The following is a 22,665-nucleotide window of genomic DNA, read 5'->3' on the forward strand; positions in this document are numbered from 1 at the left end:
TATGGCAGTTAAACGATAAAAAAAAATTCCAGCTGCAGCCAATTATTTCTTAAGAAATGACCCCCCCCATGTTCATTTTAAAAAAAAATTCTCTAACAACTGTATCAAGAGCTAAGTGATTCAAATGCATTGTGTGCCATTCAGGAATAGTCATTGGTAATTGTTTAATAGCATTCCAGAACAAGTGATTTATAGTTAAGTGGTCCTTCTGGTAACTGCATCATCTTATAGGTAATGCTTATTTTTAATATATATGCTTGTAAACTGATTTGATTCTTCCTCCTTTCAGCAAGATGATTACATGTTTAGTCAGGTACTGACTCTGGATCTTACTGTGTATCCAGACGCTGATGACAGTGAACGAAAAGAGCAGCACAGATACAGTTCCACATTGGAATAAAACATGAAAGTTTCAGGGCCATCTGTGAATAACAAAATTGTGATTCCTACAGCCACCTTTATGACAAGTTTGTAAGCTTTTTGAATATTGCTTTTAAATCTTCTTGTACAGAAGTCAAAGAATTTAGCTTCATAGCTCTCAAAGCCATTACTTAAAATTTGGAGAAAAATAAATGATTGTATTACTTGACCTAGTTTTGTTTAGGGTTTTATGGAGTACATGTTCCTGTTGTGTTACAAATTCAAAATAAGCTTTCGAAAGACATTACTGAAGTTGGTAAATTCTAGTGACTAGTGCCTAATCTCTTTAAGTATGTTCTTGTTGGTTAGCATTAAGATAAACTATTAGGTCCTATTAAGATAAAAACTGAAGAATGATTAACTTTTTGAATATGGATGTTATGTTAAATTCATATGACTGCTGTCAAACGCAAACCTCATCTGTAAAGGTAACTTTTTGATGTTAAAATATTGAGAATTAAAATGTTGGAAAAAAATCTTGAAATGTACAGCATTTTTTACTTTTTATCAGGAAGATTCTCACTACAAGGTTTCAGATGTGGTTAGGTTAAATATAAAGATACAAGTTCTAGTAGCTTAATTTTTTTTAACTGTATGGATTAGAAGGGAAGGAGACATTTTCTGTTTCCAATGCTCGTAAAAGACCAACTTTACATTTCTCCTGAAATTGAATCCAGAGCTTCCTGTGAGGCCCAGGAACTGATGAAAGAGGCGAGATGCATATTACATGGCCATGTTTGCTGTTCATTGCCAAGCCACAAAGAGGTATACAGCTTCCCCTCTCCCCCAGTCAAAACTGTTCCTTGGTGAGTTCCCCCCCTGCCTTTTAGCAAACAGCCAGCCAGCACAGATGGAAGACAAGGTATATTAATCACAACATTTTATGGCCAGATTGCAATACCCTTGCTCATAATGTCCAATGAACAATATTATCTTCCACCTGGCCTCTAAAATCCTCAGTAAATACACAAGTTTCCATTTTTAAAAAAATTATATAAATATGTGTAAATTAATTTCTACAGTAGCATTAGTAGAGCCAGATGCATCATTTAATGAACGTTTAGGTTTATGGCCTATTTCCTCCACTTGGGAATCCAGACTTAGTCTTATTCAAAACAGGATTTCAAAGCAAGTTACTTTTTGATTAACTGAATGCATCACACCGAACTGTCACATTCTAGGTATATCCCTTTCAACTATGTTTCCCTAAGCCAGTTGCAAGTCTGTCCTTATAAGATAACTGAAACATGCATATTCTACTGGCAGTAGAATAGATGTTGAAGAAATCCCACACACAGCCATAATGGGCCACATAGCAACTCTGCTTTTAATGTGCATACATGGAACTATAAGAGATCCCATCACTACTGCGATGTGCATTTTTCACAGTGCAGTTGTATGGCACTATTGGCAAGAATGGCTGTTTTACAAGTTGCAATTTTCAGTCGTGTTTAGACTTGAAGAGTCTCCAGTGCTACCTGTTTTAAAAAATGCAAAATTAATTTTACTTGTGATTTAAAAACACTTCACATCACATCAAATCGATCCTAAATTTAAATGTGTGTGTGTGTGCGCGCAGTGGGAAGGCAGTTATGTAGTGTTGCTCATGGGAAAACTAAAAGACAAGTTAAATAGGTTATATCTGAGGAACCAACTGAATGGATGAGATGCTCAGATACTATGGTGATAGGGACCATAAAAGTACCATAGAACAGAGTTCAATAAAAGTTTACTGCAGTAATTTTAACCTATGACTGCTGTGTTAACACAACCTCAAAACTATACTGTGCTCACAGCAGCCTCAGGAAAATAGATGCAAAAATGACAGCCTAATCCAGCCACTTAATCAGCCATCAGTATCTGATTGATTCTAATTAAAGAATCATTTTTTTAACGCTTTAGAATTTCATTTAAAGAAATCTGTTTGCTCCAGGACAACACAATTTTGGGAGAAACTAACAAGTTTTACAGGATACCCCCTCAGAAAAATCCAAGCTCTCACAATAGAATTTAAATTTGGTAGTCTAAGGACAGGATTCAGCAAGGGTCTTAAGCATGTTTTACTTTAAGCATATGGAGTAATCACATTGGCTACAGTGGAAATGGTTATAACTTGATGAGGTGGGGGTTGTAGCAGTTCTCTACCACACATAATTAGTGGACTGCTTTAACTATGCAACAGTGAAAACATCCCTGTAATCACTACTTGAAATACCAAAAGCATGTCCTGTCCTTGAAACAAACTGAAATATTTTCATTCCAATGTGAAGTGAATCTCAGTCAATAAAGAACAGCCTGTATGCTGCTGTTGGCAATTTTCATTTATATCCTCATTTTCCCCAATGTTAATTGATACTAAAAAGTACCAGATGACAAGTGAAAACTGAAATATTCATAGTACAGGTGTATAGGTCAGGTATTTGGGCTTTATAAAACATGAAGATGGTGCATGCTCCAAGGAGCTTATAGTTCAAGGTTCAGATCCTGTAAGTAGCTTTGTGCTGACAGCCCTCTGGGCATATGGAGCTTAACTGACTCAGTGAAAGGTGCAGGGGCATAGAGCAGCTTGGAAGAGGAACCAGGAAGAAGAAAGTAGATGGAAAAAGGGGGTGGGTGGGGAAGAAATAAAACATGCAAACAAGTTGTCTGAACAACAACAGACATACAAGGTGCTATTCTTGTTTGCAGTTCTTTAAAAATAAATTAATTTCAACCTTACTTTCTACTTAAAGTGTCTCTTTATAGGCTGTGCCAGTTTCACTTTCAAGTGTTTAAACCCCACCCTTCTCTAACTTTTAGTTTAGGTATACTTAACACTGCCTTTTTCTGGTGGTGTGGAAATGAATCCTTGTCTATAGTTTTCAAACTTTTACTTTAACCTTAGAAGCTAACATTCTGACTGTAACCTAACAGCTTTTAGCTCACGTTCTAACCCCAGCTACTCCCTGCTCTTGACTGAGACTAGTTCACTTTGGGAGAGAAAAAAAATTGCTAAGAGCAGCAGCCTACTACGGTGTGTGAAGGTAAACTCTTAATGCCATTCCAAGTTGTTGTTGTTGCCAGGAAGCAGGCCTGTTACAGTCAATGCCAGGTAGAGAAAGTCACTGAAATTCTGGAGTAGTAAGAGCCCAGTTCTCTGTTTCCCCGTCCAGCGGTCCTGCGCAGTTGCCCTGCACTTGGGTTTCAAACTTCTTTACAACGCCCAGGTCATCAGCAGAGGTATCAACTGACGAGAACCAAAAAAAAAGAAGTTGTAAATAAGTCACTCATAGATTCGTAATAAACTGATTACCTAATCCAGTTAGGTATTTAAACTGGCTTGCAACCACTTACACCCCCTGGAAATGTATTGAGAGATTATGAACTTTTTAATCCACTTTAGCCCTGGAAATAATTAGCTCTGAAAACTTTTCAGAGATTGTTTTTAAGCATCTTGGAGTTTTAAGATTTTATTTATTAGGGGGTGAGAATACCATTAGCTGCTTGTTTGACTCTCTTAGAAAGATCCAGGTCATTTTCTCCTAACTTTCTCTTTGCACAGTCCACACATGAAGTCCCTGCAAAACAGATAACTTGAATTAAAAAAAAATTATGTACAGCTATATTAAAATCCTTCTTGTGTTATTTTTAAACACATTATTTCAAGCATCACATATTAAGCGACACACAAGTAGTATTGGTCCAGCTGGAAGCTCTTCTATTTGGGTCTTGTAACCAAAGATCCTACCTTCTGTTGTGCAGTGAGTTACACTGTACTCCTTAAAGGAGTACTTGTGGCACTTTAGAGACTAACCAATTTATTTTGGCTTGTGGACAATCGGTGCTCCCTCATTTTCCAAGCAAGTCTTTAAAAACACCTGTTGCTTTACAATGTACTGCTAGCAGGTAGAGCTGTTCAGAGAACTGATTACCTTCAAATCCCCACTATTTCACCTCCACTTTAGCAGGTAGTTCCTCCAGGCAAGTGGTTTTCAAACTGCAGATCACAACCTAGTACTGGGTCACGGCGGCTCTGGTTAGCACAGCTGACCGGGCCATAAAAGTCCTGTTGGTGGTGCTACCCAGCTAAGGCAGGCTGGTCACTACCTGTTCTGATGCTGCGCTGCACCCTGGAAGCAGCCAGCAGCAGGTCCGTCTCCTAGGCCGGGGACCACGGGGCTCTAAGCACTGCCCCTGCCCTGAGCACCAGCTCTGCACTGCCATTGGCCAGGAACCAGCCAATGGGAGCTAGGGGTGGTGCCCACGGGCAAGAGCCATGCGAGCCACTTGTGTGCCTCGGAGCTGGACCTGCTGCTGACCACATTTGGGGCGCTCTGCAGTGCCAGGACAGGTAGGAAGCCTGCCTTAACACCCCTGCTGCGCTGCTGACTGGGAGCTGCCCGAGGTAATCCCCTGCCCTAGCCCTGAGGCCCCCTACCCCTCATCCCCCAGCCCCACCTCAGAGCCCTGATGCCTCCCACACCCCAACCCTCTGCCCCAGCCCTGAGCCCCTCCCACACCCCCAAACCCCTCATTCCCAGCTCTGTTGGGTCACAGGCATCAATTTTTTTCAACTAGGTTGCCAGAAAAAAATTTGAAAACCACTGCTTTAGGCTTCCCCTCTCTGTGGATGAGCAGATTTTTTTCTGTTATAGTTTATATTTGTTCCTCTCTGCTTAGTGCCTCCTGGTCGGGAGAGAATTTTTGAGAACATGAGTTTGCAGGAAACCAGTATTGGATGAGAAAACCACAGTGTAGCAGGACCAGTTAGGATCCAACAGGCTCCTGTTCATGGCCCAGCTGTGCAGTAGTATGCCACCTCCCCCACTCCACTATATGGCAATGTGGCAAGCAAGCCTTATGCTATTTAGGGCAGAAATTCAGCAGAAACATCTTGCTTCACATAATCTCCAAGAAAGTTGTTTTTCTGGCTACTTGGTGTTTTAGCCCAAAATGAAACAGCAACAAGGGTTGACTCCAGCAGGAGCTACTTGGGAGCAGAAATTCAGCAAGGTCTGGCCTTTAGGAAGCAACAAGCTGGAGGTCCTTGGCTATTTTTTCCCCTTCGGCCTGGGGTGAAATATGGTATCCAGGAATGTCTCCAAGAGGCTGGTACGTCAAAGGGGCAGGAAGATCACAAAGGACTGAATGCCCCGCTCCTTTCAGCCTGCCCACAGCAACCAGGTGTTTTGCCCCAGTTGTTCCAGAAAGGGCATTAGCTAATCCTAGTTGTGGTGCTGCCTGGTCTGAACTCCAGTTCCCTCTCTCTGCCAACACCATGGACACCTAAGCCACAGTTTATAAAACCAACAACAAAAAAAACCCTAAATACATCAGGACAACCTGAGGGTTTTGTGCAGTGATTCTGTTCCCCCTCTGCTCCCTGAGACACCTGACACTTTCCACTCCTTTTACTGTGTTCCTCAGCAGCATGTCTGGCCCATAGTATGGGCATGCTCATGTCAGTTGACCCTTGTTTCTGTGCTCCCTTAAGTGCGGCCTAGTCCACGTCAAAGAAGCTTATTGGAACATCTCCGAGGGTGAGATTTGCCTGCATTTAGTTTCCTAGTGTATTAGGCTTAGACTTGCATGTTTTATTTTGTTTGGTAATTTACTTTGTTCTGTCTGTTATTACTTGGAACCACTTAAATCCTACTTTTTGTATTTAGTAAAATCACTTTTTGCTAATTAATAAACCCAGAGTATGTATTAATATCTGGGGGTGGGGGGGGGCAAACAGCAGTGCATCTCTCTGTGTTATAGAGCGCAAACACTTTGAGTTTACCCTCTATAAGCTTTATACAGAGTAAAATGGATTTATTTGGGGTTTGGACCCCACTGGGAGCTGGATATCTGAGTGCTGGAGACAGGAGCTCGTCTTAAGCTGTTTTCAGTTAAGCCTGCAGCTTGTGGGGGATGTGGTTCAGACTTGGATCTGTGTTTGCAGCAGACAAGCATGTCTGGCTCAAACAAGGCAAGGTACTGAAGTCCCAAGCTGGCAGGGAAAATGGATTCAGAAGTAGTCTAGGCACATCAGGTGGCAGTCCTAAAGGGATTTCTGTGATCCAACCCGTCACATATGCCAGATCAGCTGAGCTTGCTGTTTTACTGAACCCAGTAGTAGCTTTCATCCAAGTGATGTTTGGATGCGGAAGTTTCTAGTTCATATCATTGGCCTGCCCTCTCCAACAAGGTTAATGGCTATGTGCACTAAAATGTTCGCTGGAGGGAGGAGAGTGCACCATGGTGTTGCACAGCTGGAAAACTACTTCAGCAAGGCTTTTAAAGTTTAGAGGATGACTGTATGAGCAAGAGACCTCAAACACGATTACTCACACCCAGCTCTGCTCTTCCCCTGCTCCTTAGCCTATGTAATGTTTTTTAAAATGGTATTCCCACTTTTAAGGGGCAAATCACATACAAGAGCACCAGCAAAAGCATCAGAATCTGTGCAACAGAGAAGGGTACCCCAGTGGATTGATGGTATCTTTCCTATTTCTGACATGGTTAGTTCAACACTTCAATAAGATGCCTTTGTGTACTGTGACCAAAAAAGGTAAGAAGAAAAAAACCTCTCAAACCAACCTGAGATTGCTATTTTTATGGGAAAATAGGGTAGAACTTTTTTTCAGTTTAAGGCTTCTAAATCAAATTTAAAAAACCCCCTGCATTTGATAGGTTCTCAAAACAGTCATTCCCCATTGATTTTCAAGTTCTCCTGCTGCATCCATCTTATCTTTCCACCTTTCCCTGAACTAGAAAGCAGTCCGTGAAGGCCAGTGTTACTTTTCCTGAGGAATTTTTTTTGGGTGTTCTTCCTGGTAGGAAAGAGACTGGGCACATTTCACCCAGTGTTGCTTTTGTCCAGGCTGCTGTGGTTGCGGACATTTATTCCATGCAGGGTGCATGCACTCAGTATACTCAAGTTAGCAGTACCTATAGGAGCGACGCTTACACTCTGTCTCACCTCCTGCAGCTAGAGTCAGAGCCTCCCAGATGGTATTTTTCCTCATGTTTTTAGAATGAGGATTTTTAAATAGTTAGGATCCTATAGTTGTTAGCTAGCTTTAGTCTCCATGTTATATAGTACTATGCCCTCACCAGGGTTTAAAAGCACTCCCTGGGGGGTGGCTATTCCCAATAATGAACACATGCACCCCCCCCCCCCATGCTGTTTGTTGTGTGTAGCAATGTTGCTCCTTTAAACAGGATTCAGGTGACCTGAGACTTACACTAAAACAGAATCTCATGGAGCAAGCCATGGGCCAGACTCTGCTTCAGGGGCGGCTGCTGTGGACTATCAGCCCCATCAGTCTTTAAAGCTTATGCAGACCCGTGAGAGGCTGCCTGAGATAGACTCCTCTGCAGAGAAGAAGGGATCAATCCCCTTCTTCTGAGGAAGAGGACACAAAGCAAATCTGAGCTATCCCAAGGCTCAAAGAAATTCTTACCCCTTTTCTACACACCACAGGGAATGTCACCATACTTCTCCTGGTGACTTAGAGCAGGGTGCTCTACCTTCTTTCTGGTGTCAATGCAATATCAGACCATATGTCAACCCAGCACTGTCTGCTGAACTGCCATTGAGTTGGGTATGGACATCTCAGGTCCTGTCAGTCCCAGCACACACTGTGTCAGTTGTTTCTTAGGGGTCTACGAGAGAGGCAAGCTTCCATCTATGGTACCAATGCTGTTTTTGGTACCTAGCACTTTGTTAACCTGCTCAACATCTATGTAACCAGCTCCCGATCTGACACAGATTTCCCCTTCGGCACTGACAGTGATCCTGGAATTGATGTTTTTCACAGTGCTGAACGTGGTTACAATTTGAGTACCTGATTAGTGACGGTGCAATCTTCAGTACTGGCCAAAATTCTGATGCAGCACTGAACTGTAGGGATTGCTCCACCGTTATCAGCAGACTATTTGGGCGGCTCATTATACTCGAGGTCAGGATCAGCATCATCTTCTCCATCCTCTCGCAGAGCCTAGTCTTGCGAATCCTCTAGATCCCCTTTGAAGAACCATTATCAGTACCAAGATCATTCTGGAGACAGGGTGCTTGGCACACAGTGCCCACTGGCCTTTGATGCTGTACTCATTTCCACACTGGCATCTGTGGAGTACCCCATATTCTTTGAGATCCAGGTAAACAATTCACTCGACACAGATTACTGAACCATATGGTTGTTTACCATCAGCCCTACCTGGAAAGGAGGTACAGGCTGATGTGGCAGAAGCAGAAATACCAATACTGCAGGAGGAATAACCATTAACTTAGGAAGGGGTTCCTGTTCCTCCACCCCATTATACTCTTCACCTGATGATTCCATGATCCCTGACTCATCTTTTCCAGTTCCAGAGAACCTTCTAAGGAGACTGTCTGCAGCTGTGTGCGTCCAAGTTGAGTTTATTCACATGAATGCCGAGAAACTGCTGGTCATTCTGCAATCTTCAGTTCCAGGAAAGGTAGCCCTCCCTATAAAGGAGGCTGTTGAAGTCAGCAAAGTCCCTGTAGAACATGCCTACATACCAATGAATGTTACTATGTTCTCATGCAGGGAGTAGAGTGTTTCTATTCACACTCTGCTCCCAATTTGCTTGTGGTAACTGCTGCAAATAAGAGGATGTGACAAGATAGATAAGTCTACCCCAAATAATAAAGAGGCCAAGAAATTGGATTTAATGGGCAGAAAAGTTTATTCCACCTCGTCCTTGCAGATGTGCATCACTAATCAGCACACAGTCTCATCTAAAGATGTTTTTATTAAATTGGAACAAGGTATCCAAATTCGTTTATAAAGAAACTGCTAGAGGATGTTAGGGAGGAGTTTAAAGCTTTCTGGGGGAGGCTTGTCTAATAGAAAAGACTTCACTGCCGTCAGCACTTGATGTGACGGACACCTCATCCAGGCTTATGGCCTCTGCTATAACCTTGAGGTGGGCATCCTGGCTGCAGAATTCTGGTATTACTCCTGATGCACAAACTACAGAAGACTTACTGTTCGGTGGACAATCTCTGTTCTCTGATAAAGTGTATGAAACATTACATTCATTTAAAAACTCTAGGGCCATGTTACGGTCCTTAGGTGCTTATACCCCAGCAGCTAAAAGACTCCATTATGGGAGTCAGCAACAATTTAACCAGTACCCCCAACCATATTTTGGACAGGCCTCCTACTCCATGAGACAACACGACTCTTCCAAGAAGCAGCATAAGCCTCACCGGAGAAGACCCTCAGGTTTTAGTTTCCAACAGATTGCCAGCAGCTAATGAAAGACAGGCTAACAGTCATTTTGACATGCCCGTTGAGGGCTGCACACCAGTTGTAGGAATTCATACAATTCCCCCCTTCCCTATTTGGGGACAGGCTGACCCACTTCCTCAGTGCTTGGGGCTCAATAACCTCAAACAAGTGGGTCCTAAACACTAGGACTGGGTTATGCCACTCAAATCCTATTCATTCCACTTTCACACACTCCTACCCTGTTCCTTTACATCATGAGTCATTGCTTCTTCAGCAAGTCCAGATCCTTTGGGATCTGTGGAGAAGGTCCCTCTGCAGCATTAGGGAAGCGGATTCTACTCCCGGTACTTCCTTATTCCCACATCCAAGGAAGGAGTAACGTTCAGTCTCAATCTTTGTGGTCTCAACAAATACATCAAATTTCACATAGTTAATCTAGCTATGATACTTCCTGCCTTGAATGACGACTGATTTGCCACACTCAATCTCCAAGATGCCTGCTTTCATGTGGTGATTCTCCCAAGCCACATGGAGTTCCTGAGATTCCTAATAGGTGCCCCATGCATCTTTACCAAAGGCTGCCACCACTGCTGTGCACATCTTATAAAGAAGGGAATTCACATCTTTCTACTTCAAGATAGCTGGCTGCAGAGGTGCACATCCAAGGAACAGGTTCATTTCACACTGGACCTTTTCAATCTAGGACTGATTTTGAACAGGGAACAGTTACTGCTGATTCCAACTCAAAAAGTAGAAGTTCTCTGGGCCCTACTAGGCTATGAATTTGAGAATTTCTCTCCCATTTAAATGAATCCAGAATATTCAATGCCTGTGTATGGACCTCCAGTCTCAACTTTTGACTGTGGTCCAGGTATGCCAGAAGTTGCTAGGCCATGTGGCTGCATGCATCTCCCACATGCGAGATTTGTCTTTGGCCTCTCCAGTTTTGGTTGGAGTTGTTTTTTTGCCAAAGCTACCACACTTCAGACAGGCTTATCGGAGTATCAAGACACTGGACTCTTTGCAGTGGTGGACAAATCAGATCAATTTATGTCAGGGTGTCCTCTTTCCCATTCTCCAACCAAAACTGGTTGTGGGGCATATACAGGATCATCACACAGTCTACGGTTTACAGTCGGAACAGGAAGCATCTTTATATATCAACACTCTCAAACTTCAAGCCACCTTCAATGCCTGTCAAGCCTTTTGGGATCGGATCAAGGGAGCACCAGTTCACATACTTATTGACAATACCACTGCTATATATTATGTGAAGAAGCAGAAGGAAGCTCACTCCAGGCAACTTTGTCAGAAAGCAGTAAGGTTCTGACACTTCTGCATTTGTGAAGGCATCATGCTCACAGCCTCACATTTACTTGGTTTGCAAAACCAGTTGGCTGGTTGTCTCAGTAGGACTTTCTCCAAGAACTACAAGTGATGCCTGAAGAGCAGCATGGTCAGGTCCATCTTCAGGGAATGGGGTATTCTGTTGGTCAACCTGTGTGCAACAGAGGACAATAGGAAGTGCTGCCGATTTTATCCGCAAGTATGATGCAATCCAGGTCTCTAAACGAAGGCTTTCATCTGAAATGGATGGGGCCTGTGAGGTACGTGTTCCCTCCTATTGCCCTCATTTCTCAGGTGATCCTCAAGTTGAAGCTGGACCAGGCCAAGATGACTCTCACTATGCTGGTTGACCAAGACAGTGCTGGTTCTTCAACCTCCACAATCGGAGAGTTTGACTTCCCAGATCCCTTCCTCCACTGCCTGACCTACTGACACCACAGTACAGTTGTGCATCCAGTGCTGAGCAGACTACACCTCGCAATGCGGTTGGTGCATACTTAGATGGGGATAAGAGCAGTGTTCGCAAGCAGTTCAAGAAATCCTGATTCACAGTAGAAAATAATCTACGAGGTCTACTTCTTTGGCCAAGCGGAAGGATTTTCCTGATCTGGACAACATCAAAAGGAATTCAACCCAGTGGGTTTGTTTCCCTCTATTCTAATCTCTGCTTTGCAGTATATTCTGCTTTATTATATTCAGCAGTAATGCAAGGAACCTACAGGCTTGTATCCTGTAAGACACTGGCTTCGCCAGTTTGCTTGAGGCCTACAAACTCTGGCATAGATAAATTTAAGTAACTCATAAGTTTTGGGGAAATAGAAGGGGTGGGGGGGGAATTTCGTCCATAATGACATTAGCCAACCACAGAACATGCACTTATACCAGCTTCTGGAAGGTTTTTGAACGAACATCTGACCTCAAGAATGCATGGTAACAAACTGATGTATATAATAATGGGGTGAAATCATAAATACACTAACCTATAGAAGGACACCTTAACATTAGTAAGGGGAGGAAATACAAATAAGGAAAAGTGGAGAAACCCGTACTGAATATGCATTAGACATGATAACGTCAGTGTAACATATTATAAAAGTGGCATCCCAGCCTGGGAGAGCAGTAAGAGAGAAATGTAGCCCTTGGGAGGGCCCAGAATGATGGCCACTGGTGAAGATGAGGAAGGTTTTGGTGATGAGGAAGGTACTAGCTAACATTTCCAGTTGTCTACATGGAATGGTGAAAGTGTGGCTGTTCAGATGTACTTTCTGTATTATCTCTATTTACCCTACTGAGTTAGAGTGTATAAGACTTTGCTAAATGTATTAATAAATTATTTATTTAAATTATAAAAGTTCCTGTAGTGCAAGTGTTGCACCTGTGCACATCGTGGTGTCCAACTATATAATAATTTTAAAAATACTGGGCCTGATCTTGGGAGAAGAACTTATCAACCCACAAAGTAAAACTGGGAATTTGTATTAATAAACTATAGATCAGGCTACACCAAGTCAGCTCCTATTCAGGACATGTTAGGCTACTTGCCACATTTGAAATCTTCAGGGCTATCTCTTAGCTTGTTAAAGATTTATTTGGCAGCAATCCAAGCAGAGCTTGTTCTCAAACCCTATGGTAGGAAGATTTCTGAAGGATATCATTTACCTGTTCCCACTAGGGAAGGAATTTATTTCTTTGTGGGATCTTAATAGTGCATTGGCTGCCTTCACAGATCCTTCTCCTTGTCCCTTCTTTCCTAGAAGATTTCCTTTCTTGTTGCAATATCTTCCATGAGAGTCAGAGAAATAGTGGCCCTTATGGCAGGGCCCCTGTACACATAGTTCTTCATGGATTAAATATACTTGAGTCCACATTGGAAGTTTTTAAATCAAGTGGTTTTGCAATTTCACCTAAACTGAAGTTATTTACCTACCCATATTCTTTCCCAAGCCACATTCCTATCCTAAGAAACAACAGCTTCATACCTTAGACATGAAATGGTGTCTGCCTTTTTATCAGGCAAGGACTAAGCTTTTTTCAATGACAAGCAGCTTTTCATTTCTTTCGCAGATATGATGAAAGATCAGCCAGCAGCAGTACAACAGATTTCCAAGTGGATAACCTCCTGCATTAATTAATACAGCTTACTGAGTAGCTCAGGCCACACCCTGCAGGGTCATTCAACAAGGGTTCAAGTGACTTCAGTGGCATTTCTTAATGACATTTCAAATTTGGATATTTGCTGCTACATGGTCCTACATACACATGTTTACCAAGCATCATGCTATAACAGCAGCTTCCAGGTCAGATGAAAACTTTGGGAGGACAGTTCTGCAGATGCTATTTAGGTAGACTCTGAGCCCACCTCCTACAAGTATTACTTGCTAGTGACCTGAAGGAAATACATGTCTGCAGCCACTCGAACAAAAAATGGTTACCGTCCTGCACTGCAGTTGTTCTTCTAGGTGTGGGTGCAGATGTATAGACCATGACCCAACTTTGTCCCCTCTCCATTGGCGTCTCTATTCTTCACATTTAGTGCAAAGGAAATGAAGGGATTTGAGGCTGCACTACCCTGATATAGCCATGAGAGGGGCAAAGGCAAGAGGGCACAAGTGCCACCTCTACAGGTACTGCTATGTAAAGTTATCTGGCTTTGTTGAGCTAGGTGCACACACATCTCAGTAGAATACCTGTCTGCACCCACATCACATACTGAAGAACAATTACACTACAGGTAGGTAATCATTTTACAGTATACAAGGCCTAGTACTACATGGAGTTCAGGCCTTTCTGAGAAGATTTTTCTCAGTATTTTCTTTGTCCTACAATGAAACTTGTCCCCACGTGCCAATTTGCTACCTGTACTTTGCTGACATATTTCCAATTCCAGGCAGTGTGGCTTCCCTCCCATTCCTTGTTTTCTCTCCAGTTTGATGCCAACTCTGATGGCCAATCTACAACATAAATGACTTGCTGATAGCCCACCTCTCTGAGATAACAGCTATACACTGACCAGACCTTTCAGCTGCTCCAGTCCCCCTACTTCATCAGTTTTCAGAAGAGTGCCTCAGTGCCCTCTCAGGATCTGGCCCACCTCTAGGCATTTTATCAGGCATTGGTCCTAGTCTAGTTGCTCAATGAAAGATTTCACAATTTGCATTTCTTCTGGGAACTCAAGTATTTGCTTTCCAGGAACTCATATTATAGAACAGGATCTGAATGTGGAAACTTGTCCATGGTGAGGATGCACCACTGTACTCTACCCTCATTTGTAAATGGAATTTCCAAAATGGGAAACAAGATCACCTGCTATCACGGAGAGAGCTCAGATAGGCCCCATTCAATTCAAGGGAACCGGCTGTCCCAAGAAGCTCATCAGAATTACTTCCTATAGTTCCAAGCAGTTAAGAAGGTGGTCTCTCTATTCTTAAGATTCCCTCTGAATTTGGTTACCATTCATATGAAAAGCAACAATAGGACCTTTGTGGCACACTCGCACTTCCTGTTTACTTGATGTTTTAAGTTTCCCTCTAATTTGTGGAGGTGTGTTTTACTTCTGGGTACTTCCCAGTTGTAATGGATCACAGAGTACCAGGTGCCCACTGGGGAGAAAAGTAGTTTACTTACCTACCCATAACTTTTCCTTCTGTGAAATGGCCACCTGATGCTCCAGGAGACCACCACTCAGGGCATCACCTAATCTGCATTAAATTCCAGTTGAAGGAGAAATCTCTCAATCCTTCCTGCAGAGAGAGATGGAAAAAATCTTGGGATTTCCTCATACTATGATCCTACTTTGCTGCAAGTCTTCATTTCCATTTGTATAATAAATGGTTAAGTAGATTGCCTGTCTCTAAGCAGGATAGTTTTTCCATAGTGTTTAGCAATCAGATTTTATAGTTTGTCTTCTCAGTTTGAGTAGTTGGCCAGGAAATTAGAGAGGCAGTCAGTTCTCTAAACAGCTCTACCTGCTGGCAATACATTGTGAAATTAGAGACACTTAAAAAAAAAGCCCTCTATTCTCAGATGAGAAGGAATAACCCTATTATAATGGGTCACAGAGCACCAGGTGCCCACAAGGGAGAAGGAAAAGTTATGAATAGGTAAATAAATAATATTTACTGACCAATAGTATATGTTTGCACCATTGGCCAGAGGATGTCAAATATTCCCTCCACAGCCTCATCAGAGTGAGGGATTCTTCTGGACCTGAGGCACCTGTGGACATTTCCATCATTACAATGGACACCAGGACCTAAACTAGGCCCCCACTATTTGGGCTAAGAAAAGCGGAAGGAATAAAATTTTTGCTTTTGCAGTGATATTGTATGACAAGCTCCATTCCTGCAGTGAGCACACTACCCTTTAGAACTCTGGGATCCACAGTCACTAGAGGGATTCCTGCTTTGGGCTGCTTAGAACTACACATCACAGCACCTGCTTCTGTTCTTGAGTGTAAGAGGGAGGCTGTCCCTTTAAAGTCAGGACATCCTTCTCCCCAGAGCCTAGAGACTTGTTTCTTGGAAAGCTACTAGCCTATGTTAAGGAACCATTCTTACCTCCATACAGGATATTTCCAAAAAGCGTGAGCAAGATGGGTATTAAGTTTGCTGGTGATATAGGGTTGGGTGGTTAAGTTATTACAAGGAGATAAGTGAATGTGCAATATGGACCAGGGTTAAGATTTGTTTTCATATTTTCAGTTTCTGACTGCCCTTTGTTTGCTCTCTTCTGAAAGACAGATTTAGTGACTAATCTGAAAGGAACACAAGCATGAAATCTAGTTAGTTTGGTGAGTTAAACACAGTTTTAGATCCTACACTTGTCCCTAAGCCTCCCTGCCAATGTCTGGTTTTATAATTCGAATGTTTTCTCTCTGCTTGCAGCATGAAAGACCCACACAAATAATGGGAAATGAGTAATTAGACACAAAGTACTTTAAAATGTCCAATGTAAACCAACAGGAGAATTTTACTCTACTTTTTCAGTTAATTTTAGATGTTATTTGTAGCAATAGCAGTTAAAGAAGTCTCAGAAGTCCAATTTTAAGTTGATGGTGTTGTTTTAATATTAACATTAACTCCCTTATATCATATGTTTAAATCTATTAGTCCTAATCTCTGATAAGGAGGGAGTACACCCATGAATGAGCAAATGCTGAACAGATTTTTACCATCTTTGACTTGCTTGACAAACAGGAGGCCTAGGGAAGATCAAAGTAAGTGGCAATAGGCAGGATTAAAGATTGAGGTTTTCTGCCTTTTCAGATTCACTATTTAATCCTTGTACTGCACAGCATTTGTTTGGGGGAAGAAAACAGCAGCAGTGCTCAGTACCTAAATCTGAAATTTGTTCAGTCCCAGCTATACGATGGAAAGCGTTCAAAAGGGTGGAGTATAGGTGGTTGGCAAATTAAAGTGACAAGTTTTAAAGCAAGCTAAGACTGCACAAAGGTTAAATCGGTCTGATTAGCATGAATTGTCTGCCTTTTATGGCAACTGAAAGACAACAGTAATCTACCACTAAGGCAACTTGTGGGGGAAAAAACTAGGGAACACACATACATTTCAAAATCAAGGAGATTTTCATAGCCAAATCACAGCTCTGCAGTGATCATGTCTGTCATCTCTTACTTAATTTACTGTCTGAATAAGACTTCACCCATTATTACTTTTGAAAACTGTATTATAAAAATATTCTTTACCCAACAGTGTTGTACTATCCACTAGATCAGCATCTAGAAAGAGAGAACAATTCAACTGTGAACAACTAGTCTGGATATTCTTTAGTAAACTAAAGAACAACAAAAAACTGTAATAGCTTTTGAATAAAATTCTGACACTCCAGATCAAATAGTTGCTAGAAAAATATTTGTATCTTTTATATAATGCATGCTACCTACTAAGAGTCGAGCCCTTTTATTTTAGAAATAAAGCATGGTTAATGCAAGTACCTTACAACATTATCATTATACAATATCCAACATTGGCTTGGCTTTTAAAGGTAGTCAGGAAACTGCTCTAGTATTACACCTAGGCAGAGTTCTATAAAGTGAGTAGCACAGTAATCAAGAGAACTATCTATCTATCAAACAACAGAATCTGAACACACTGAATTTTCAAACAATTGATCAGGGGACATAACATTTAAAGTAGTCTCAAAATGCTAATACCAATGAGAGAATTTCATCAGTTTGTAACAAAATTTTGGCACTGGCACAGCTTGTTACAAATATATTTGTAATGCAACCTTTGTAAAACTAGCTCATGATCCTGTTCTCTTAAATGACTGAAGAAAGTTTAGTGACAATTAACTATTGCTAATTTGTGAGAAAAAACAAAAATGAGGCTGTGATACACACTTATCCATTGCATCAAAACCCAGGAGACTGGCTATTACACCAAATAAGTTATGTCAATTTCTCACTGCCACCTGTATAACCTGAAAAGCTGCTTTCCATATCTGTAATCAATTTAGTTTGGGTTCCTTCTAAATTTTTTGATTAAAATCAAAATGAAGACTCTTTAGCCCCATAAACACGCTCAAACTAAAGCCTGAATCCTGAAAAACACATACGCATGTGAGAAGTCCCACTGAATTTAACAAGATTACTTGTGTGCATGTTTGCAAGGTTGTAGTCTAAGCTTGCAGTCATTGCCAGTAATGGTTTGATGTGGACACAGCAGCAAAATGAGGAATTAAGTGGCAGAATACAACTTTTATTAAAGTTTAACACAGGGGAGGGGCGCTACGTGCCCATCACCACGCTCTCCTACACCAGACATTTAATTGGTTCCAGTATGGGGATTTCAGGGCTCCTTTCTATATAATACATAATTGGTGCCAGAGTTACAGGGTTCCTTACCATTCAACCCATAACATGGGGCTGGCTCTCCTCAGCCTACCCCCTAGGACTCGGCTCTCTCCGAGTCCTAGCACCTCATGAGGGGGACTCAGCATGCAGCAGGGTGGGGTCCTCAGCCTTCAAGGGCCACAAGGTCTGACCTTGGCCCACAAAGTCTGAACCTATCATGAGCCCAAGGCCCATTACCAAAATTCCAGTCTTTTACCTCTGGGAACCATTCATTTTATTCTCTTAACCACACAGGTAACCAGCCGCAAGTTGTGACATATAAACAACTCCACCCCAGTACCTCGGTTAGGTACTAAGCACTTTCTTACTCAACTCACTGTGGATTGAAGATGTCATGAAGAAGGCAAAATACTCCCTGGTCCTCTGCCAATTAGCCCATGGGAAAAAAGTTCCTTCCTGAGCTCTTAAACAGGCGACTGGCTAGACCAGGGGTCGGCAACCTTTTAGAAGTGGTGTGCCGAGTCTTCATTTATTCACTCTAAGGTTTTGCGTGCCAGTAATACATTTTAAAGTTTTTAGAAGGGCTTTCTGTAAGTCTTTAATATATAACTATTGTTTTATGTAAAGTAAATAAGGTTTTTAAAATGTTTAAGAAGCTTCATTTAAAATTAAATTAAAATGCAGAGCCCCCCAGACCGGTGGCCAGGACCCGGGCAGTTTGAGTGCCACTGAAAATCAGCTCACATGCTGCCTTTGGCATTCGTGCCATAAGTTGCCTACCCCGGGGCTAGACCCACAGCATCTGTCAGGCAGCGTTCTCATTCCTGTTTGGGTGGGTAGTGGGGCCTGCTGGAATGGAGCTGAAAGAGGCTAAATCCTGGGAGCTGGGGAATTGTCACTAATCAGCACCTTTCTCCCCAGCTGGCCACTGGGTGCCAGAGACTCCCAGGGGGGCTGGGGAGGGGGAAGAGCTACCTATTGTCCCTTGGTGAGTGTCTTCCTCCCTTGCTACTGGGACTGTCCCCCTTTCACCACTGGCCCCAGCAAGTTTCTCCACCCATTGATGTGGGTGCGTGGCATTTTCCCTTTTAATTCAGATTTTAATCAGCATGTTACACTGGCTGTCATCAGATCAATGTTTGGTTTGCATCGGACTGACTAGCCATCAGTTACTGTTCAGACCTTTAAAAAAAAAAAAAAAAAAAAGAGAAAAAGATTGTGTGTAGCATTAACCGGAAGAAATACGTCTAAAGGACAGACTCAAGTTTACAGCCAATATCTGCAAAGATCTGCCTTTCAGTATGTGTCCCAGTAGGATGTAATCAAACAACACATCCATTGTTTTCTTAGATGTCCTACATACCCAGCCTCCTGAAGACCTAGAGGTTTCAATGGCCTTCTTGGAGAAATCCACTCCTCACCTAATCTCTGTTCTAAACATATAGTCTTAGCCAGATTCCAGAAATCATTACCCCACTTACATCCACCTGCACTTTGATTTTTTTTAAACTTACTGTTTTATAATCAGGTTGACAGAGTTCTAGTCACAACAGTTTAGCAGACATAACAGAGAACAGCTGTGAAATAATTTTCTGTTACCCAAAGTTAGTTTCCTTTGTTAATATTTCTCCAAAGTGTCCTGATGAAGGCCACAGTAGAATAAACCTCATCTATGCACTAACACTTGAAATAAGAAGATTGCTGGAAAAGAACTTCTAAAATATTTGTCATATTTTTTCTCTGTCTCCCTTTTTTATTTTTGTATTTTTTTTTAAAAAGACTAATTACTTCGATAAGTTTTCAATAAGATTGAAACAGAATTCATAGACTCAGATGTAAAGATTAATTAATGTAGTTCATCTCTCTGCCAATACTGGACCATTACATATAGGACATTTTTTAGTTTTACCTTAATCTAGTTTTAAATGCCCCATGCAATAAGGCTTCACTGCTACCCTTGGAAAATTATTCTGCAGCTTATTCAGTCTGACAGAGTTTTTTCCTGATGCTCAGATAAATTGTTCTCACACTGTTCCCCCCACTGAGTCAATCCATACAGCTTTTTAACCACTTTTGCTATCTTCTCTGAACTCATAATGCCTACAACCGAATATTTTAATCTGGAGTACTGCACTTAATGAAAGTGAAGTTTGAGAACACACATTAATAACTTAAGGAAAAAAATCCTTACAACCACACTATAGCTGGCAAATACAATAAGCAAGCAGGAAATTCAGAGTGAAGGGTAAATTTACAAGAAATCCAAACATCTGAATGTACAAAAATTCAGTTACAATTTTGTTATTATATGCTCCTACTCTGTATGTCAATCAGAAGCAGAGATTTTCATGCATGCACTCATAACTACCCATTAGATTAACATCTCAAATCAAGTACCACTTGTACAAAGAATATACTAAGAATGAAATTCAGTTGCACACACAGAAGTTCAACATAACATAACAAAACAAAAATACCTGGACTCCTCTGCTTGCAGATTTGAGCAGTTAGCTCTTGGACATACTCCGGGAAAGATTCAAAGCAATCTCCATAGGATACTACTTTTATTCCATGCAGAAGCATATCTGCCTGGAGTTTAAAAAAGTGGTCTTCATTTTCTTTAAGCACCAACATATAATGTTCTAAATCTACTTTATTCTTTACAGTATACAGAAAGAGAGCCTGGAATATTTGATCACGCAGAGTCTCTCCACAGCCCACAAACAAGAAGGATTTCATCAGATACAAGTTCTGCAGAACCTCCTGTTAAGAACATTAAGATCACAAAAAAAAATGTTATCTATTTGGCCAAAGACACATGGGTCAAAGTAAAAACATTTTTTTAAAGTTTCACACACACAAAAGAGGAAATGGAAAACTCAGTTTGGCAAAACACAGCATGTTCTTGAAAAGTCACACATACCATTACTTCGGGGTCTTGAGTAACATCTTTATATCCTGAAGGATCCAACACCATTCCACAGGGATCTGTATACAAGCCATGAATATGAAGAACTCCATACTTTATATGACCTCTTGCCCACTGAAGAACCTAAAGCAAATCATGCATGTAATATTTACTTTGGATTATACTATACTACTGAAAAAGGGGAAACTATCTTCTTGTACAAGTGCCCAAACATGTAAAGCACAGTTGATCGTTTCTGCCCTTTGTGTATGCCACCACTTGCACAGGTTACAGAAAAAAACAGTTCAACTACTAACATTTTGAAACAGAAGTTCCTAAACTATAGACTGTAAAATTATTAGAATACAATATAAATAACAACCTTTTAAAGGCTTTTTGCTTTTGACCAAAATAAACTTATTCTAGCTTTTTACAAAAACATAAGACACTAAGAATAAAACAGACAAAAATCTTCACACCAGTCAGACATCTTTGAGTCTTCCTTTCCAGTGTATGAGTGATGAGCTAATCACTTCACTAGATTAAGTTACATTTGTGATTGTTACAATTACTTCATCCACATGAATTGTACTGTATATAAGAAATCTACCATTGGTATTTTCTGGCAAATTGTATCACATTATTCAACCAGACAATGAAAACTTTCTGTCCATGGCTATTATTTTACTTCACTGAAAAGCTTTACAGAAAACTAAGTAGTAATGAGTAACTAGTGAAAAAACCTGCAAAAGCACAAGACAACTCCTTTCTCCTATAAGAAGTCTTGACATTTCATTGCCTTATCATACCTTATCCTTATCTTTCAGGTCTAAAGACTCCATAGGTTTACCCTGTTGCTGACCAAAAATCTCAAGTAAATTGTCATAGTTTGTTGTAAGGACCATAGTGCCTCTCTCCATTAGCCTGAGGATTGACTGTAGAACAACAGGATTCTGAATGTGTTGTTCCAAGTTATCAAACACCTCCATTAAGCAATCCTGGAAAAAGTTGGGCTTGGAATCACCTGTGCGCTGAAGAAAAAAAATAAACATGGTGTATGGTTAAAGGTAAGTACTGTAACTGCCTTCAGCAGGATGGCAATGGTCCTTAACCATTTGTCCCAATACTTTTCTTTAAAAGGAATTTACTAAAGTTATCATATTTAGACAGCTCCTATAGTATATAAAATATTATGGTTTGAAATGTCAGAGATAAATTTGAATGGCTTCACACATCCCTCTATTAGTTATACAGCTCATATAGTAAGGTCATCCACTTTTCTAAAGCTTTTTGACAGGAATCAACTTGTGCAATGTGTAGGCCTGGGGGTGGGGATCTCTTCTGTAGTTAAACTTTCCTCTGCCACTTCCGAACGGAAATATTAAAATGTGCTCCACTCATCTTTTAGCTAATGCCCAAACTCCATGAGGGGTAGACCAGAGGGAGTTCACAACACACCAGAGTTCCATAGACTGCACTGGCTTCCTGATCACTTCCAGGTGCAATTCAATGTGCTGATGTTCATGTTTAGAAGCTGTATACAGTTAGGGTCCTAGCTTCATGAAATCACAAGTGCTGTCATTGCCTCTTAGTTACCATTCCCTAGATTTAAAGTCTGGGGTGCTTGCAGAGAGTCCTTGTCTCAGGAAATCACTTTTGCTCAATCAAACCAGAGATTCTTAATCTTTAGGATGAGCTGCAAAGCCCATCTGTGTACGCAGGATTTTCCCTGAGGGGATGGGATGGGAGTATTATGCTTAGTATATCTCTATATATGTTTGAAATTCTCCCTCTATATTCTCAATGCATCTACTGGAAGATGACTTCAGGCTGTTTTTAATGGATTTCCCAAACAAAACTTCTCAATCTCAAAATCAGTGGCATAGATGCACATTGAATGGATGGGGACTTTCCTTATTTGAAATGAATGGAGCTGTGACAACTTAAGGCTA

The 22,665-nt window shown here is 41.2% G+C and overlaps 2 protein-coding genes across 7 annotated transcripts in view; one reads left to right on the forward strand and one right to left on the reverse strand.

Moving 5' to 3' along the window:
• Positions 1–1,578, forward strand: part of SMC1B (structural maintenance of chromosomes 1B) — a 65,665-nt gene extending 64,087 nt beyond the window's left edge. Inside the window, exon 25 of the mRNA XM_084628349.1 lies at positions 290–1,578. Within this exon, the coding sequence (XP_084484475.1) occupies positions 290–400 (111 nt within the window). The 3' untranslated portion in view covers positions 401–1,578. The remainder of the gene's footprint in view (positions 1–289) is intronic.
• Positions 1,579–1,721: 143 nt separating this feature from the next.
• Positions 1,722–22,665, reverse strand: part of FAM118A (family with sequence similarity 118 member A) — a 31,677-nt gene continuing 10,733 nt past the window's right edge. The window contains exons 4-11 of one of the 6 annotated variants that reach the window (XR_014711669.1): positions 21,523–21,744; positions 20,729–20,857; positions 20,283–20,568; positions 16,696–16,728; positions 15,551–15,747; positions 14,619–14,734; positions 3,894–3,977; positions 3,594–3,646 (exon numbers count right to left, since the gene is read on the reverse strand). Coding sequence is in view for 2 of the 6 variants with exons in the window: in XM_084628360.1 (XP_084484486.1) it covers positions 3,522–3,646; positions 3,894–3,977; positions 16,696–16,728; positions 20,283–20,568; positions 20,729–20,857; positions 21,523–21,744 (879 nt within the window). In the remaining 4 variants the exon portion in view is untranslated. Of the gene's footprint in view, positions 3,647–3,893; positions 3,978–14,618; positions 14,735–15,550; positions 15,748–16,695; positions 16,729–20,282; positions 20,569–20,728; positions 20,858–21,522; positions 21,745–22,665 lie in introns of those variants that run through there. The other 5 variants (XR_014711668.1, XR_014711670.1, XM_084628360.1 and 2 more) reach the window with 5 other exon arrangements.

This window comes from Lepidochelys olivacea (genome assembly GCF_965140295.1).
Source record: "Lepidochelys olivacea isolate rLepOli2 genome assembly, chromosome: 1".
NCBI classification, from domain to species: domain Eukaryota; kingdom Metazoa; phylum Chordata; order Testudines; family Cheloniidae; genus Lepidochelys; species Lepidochelys olivacea.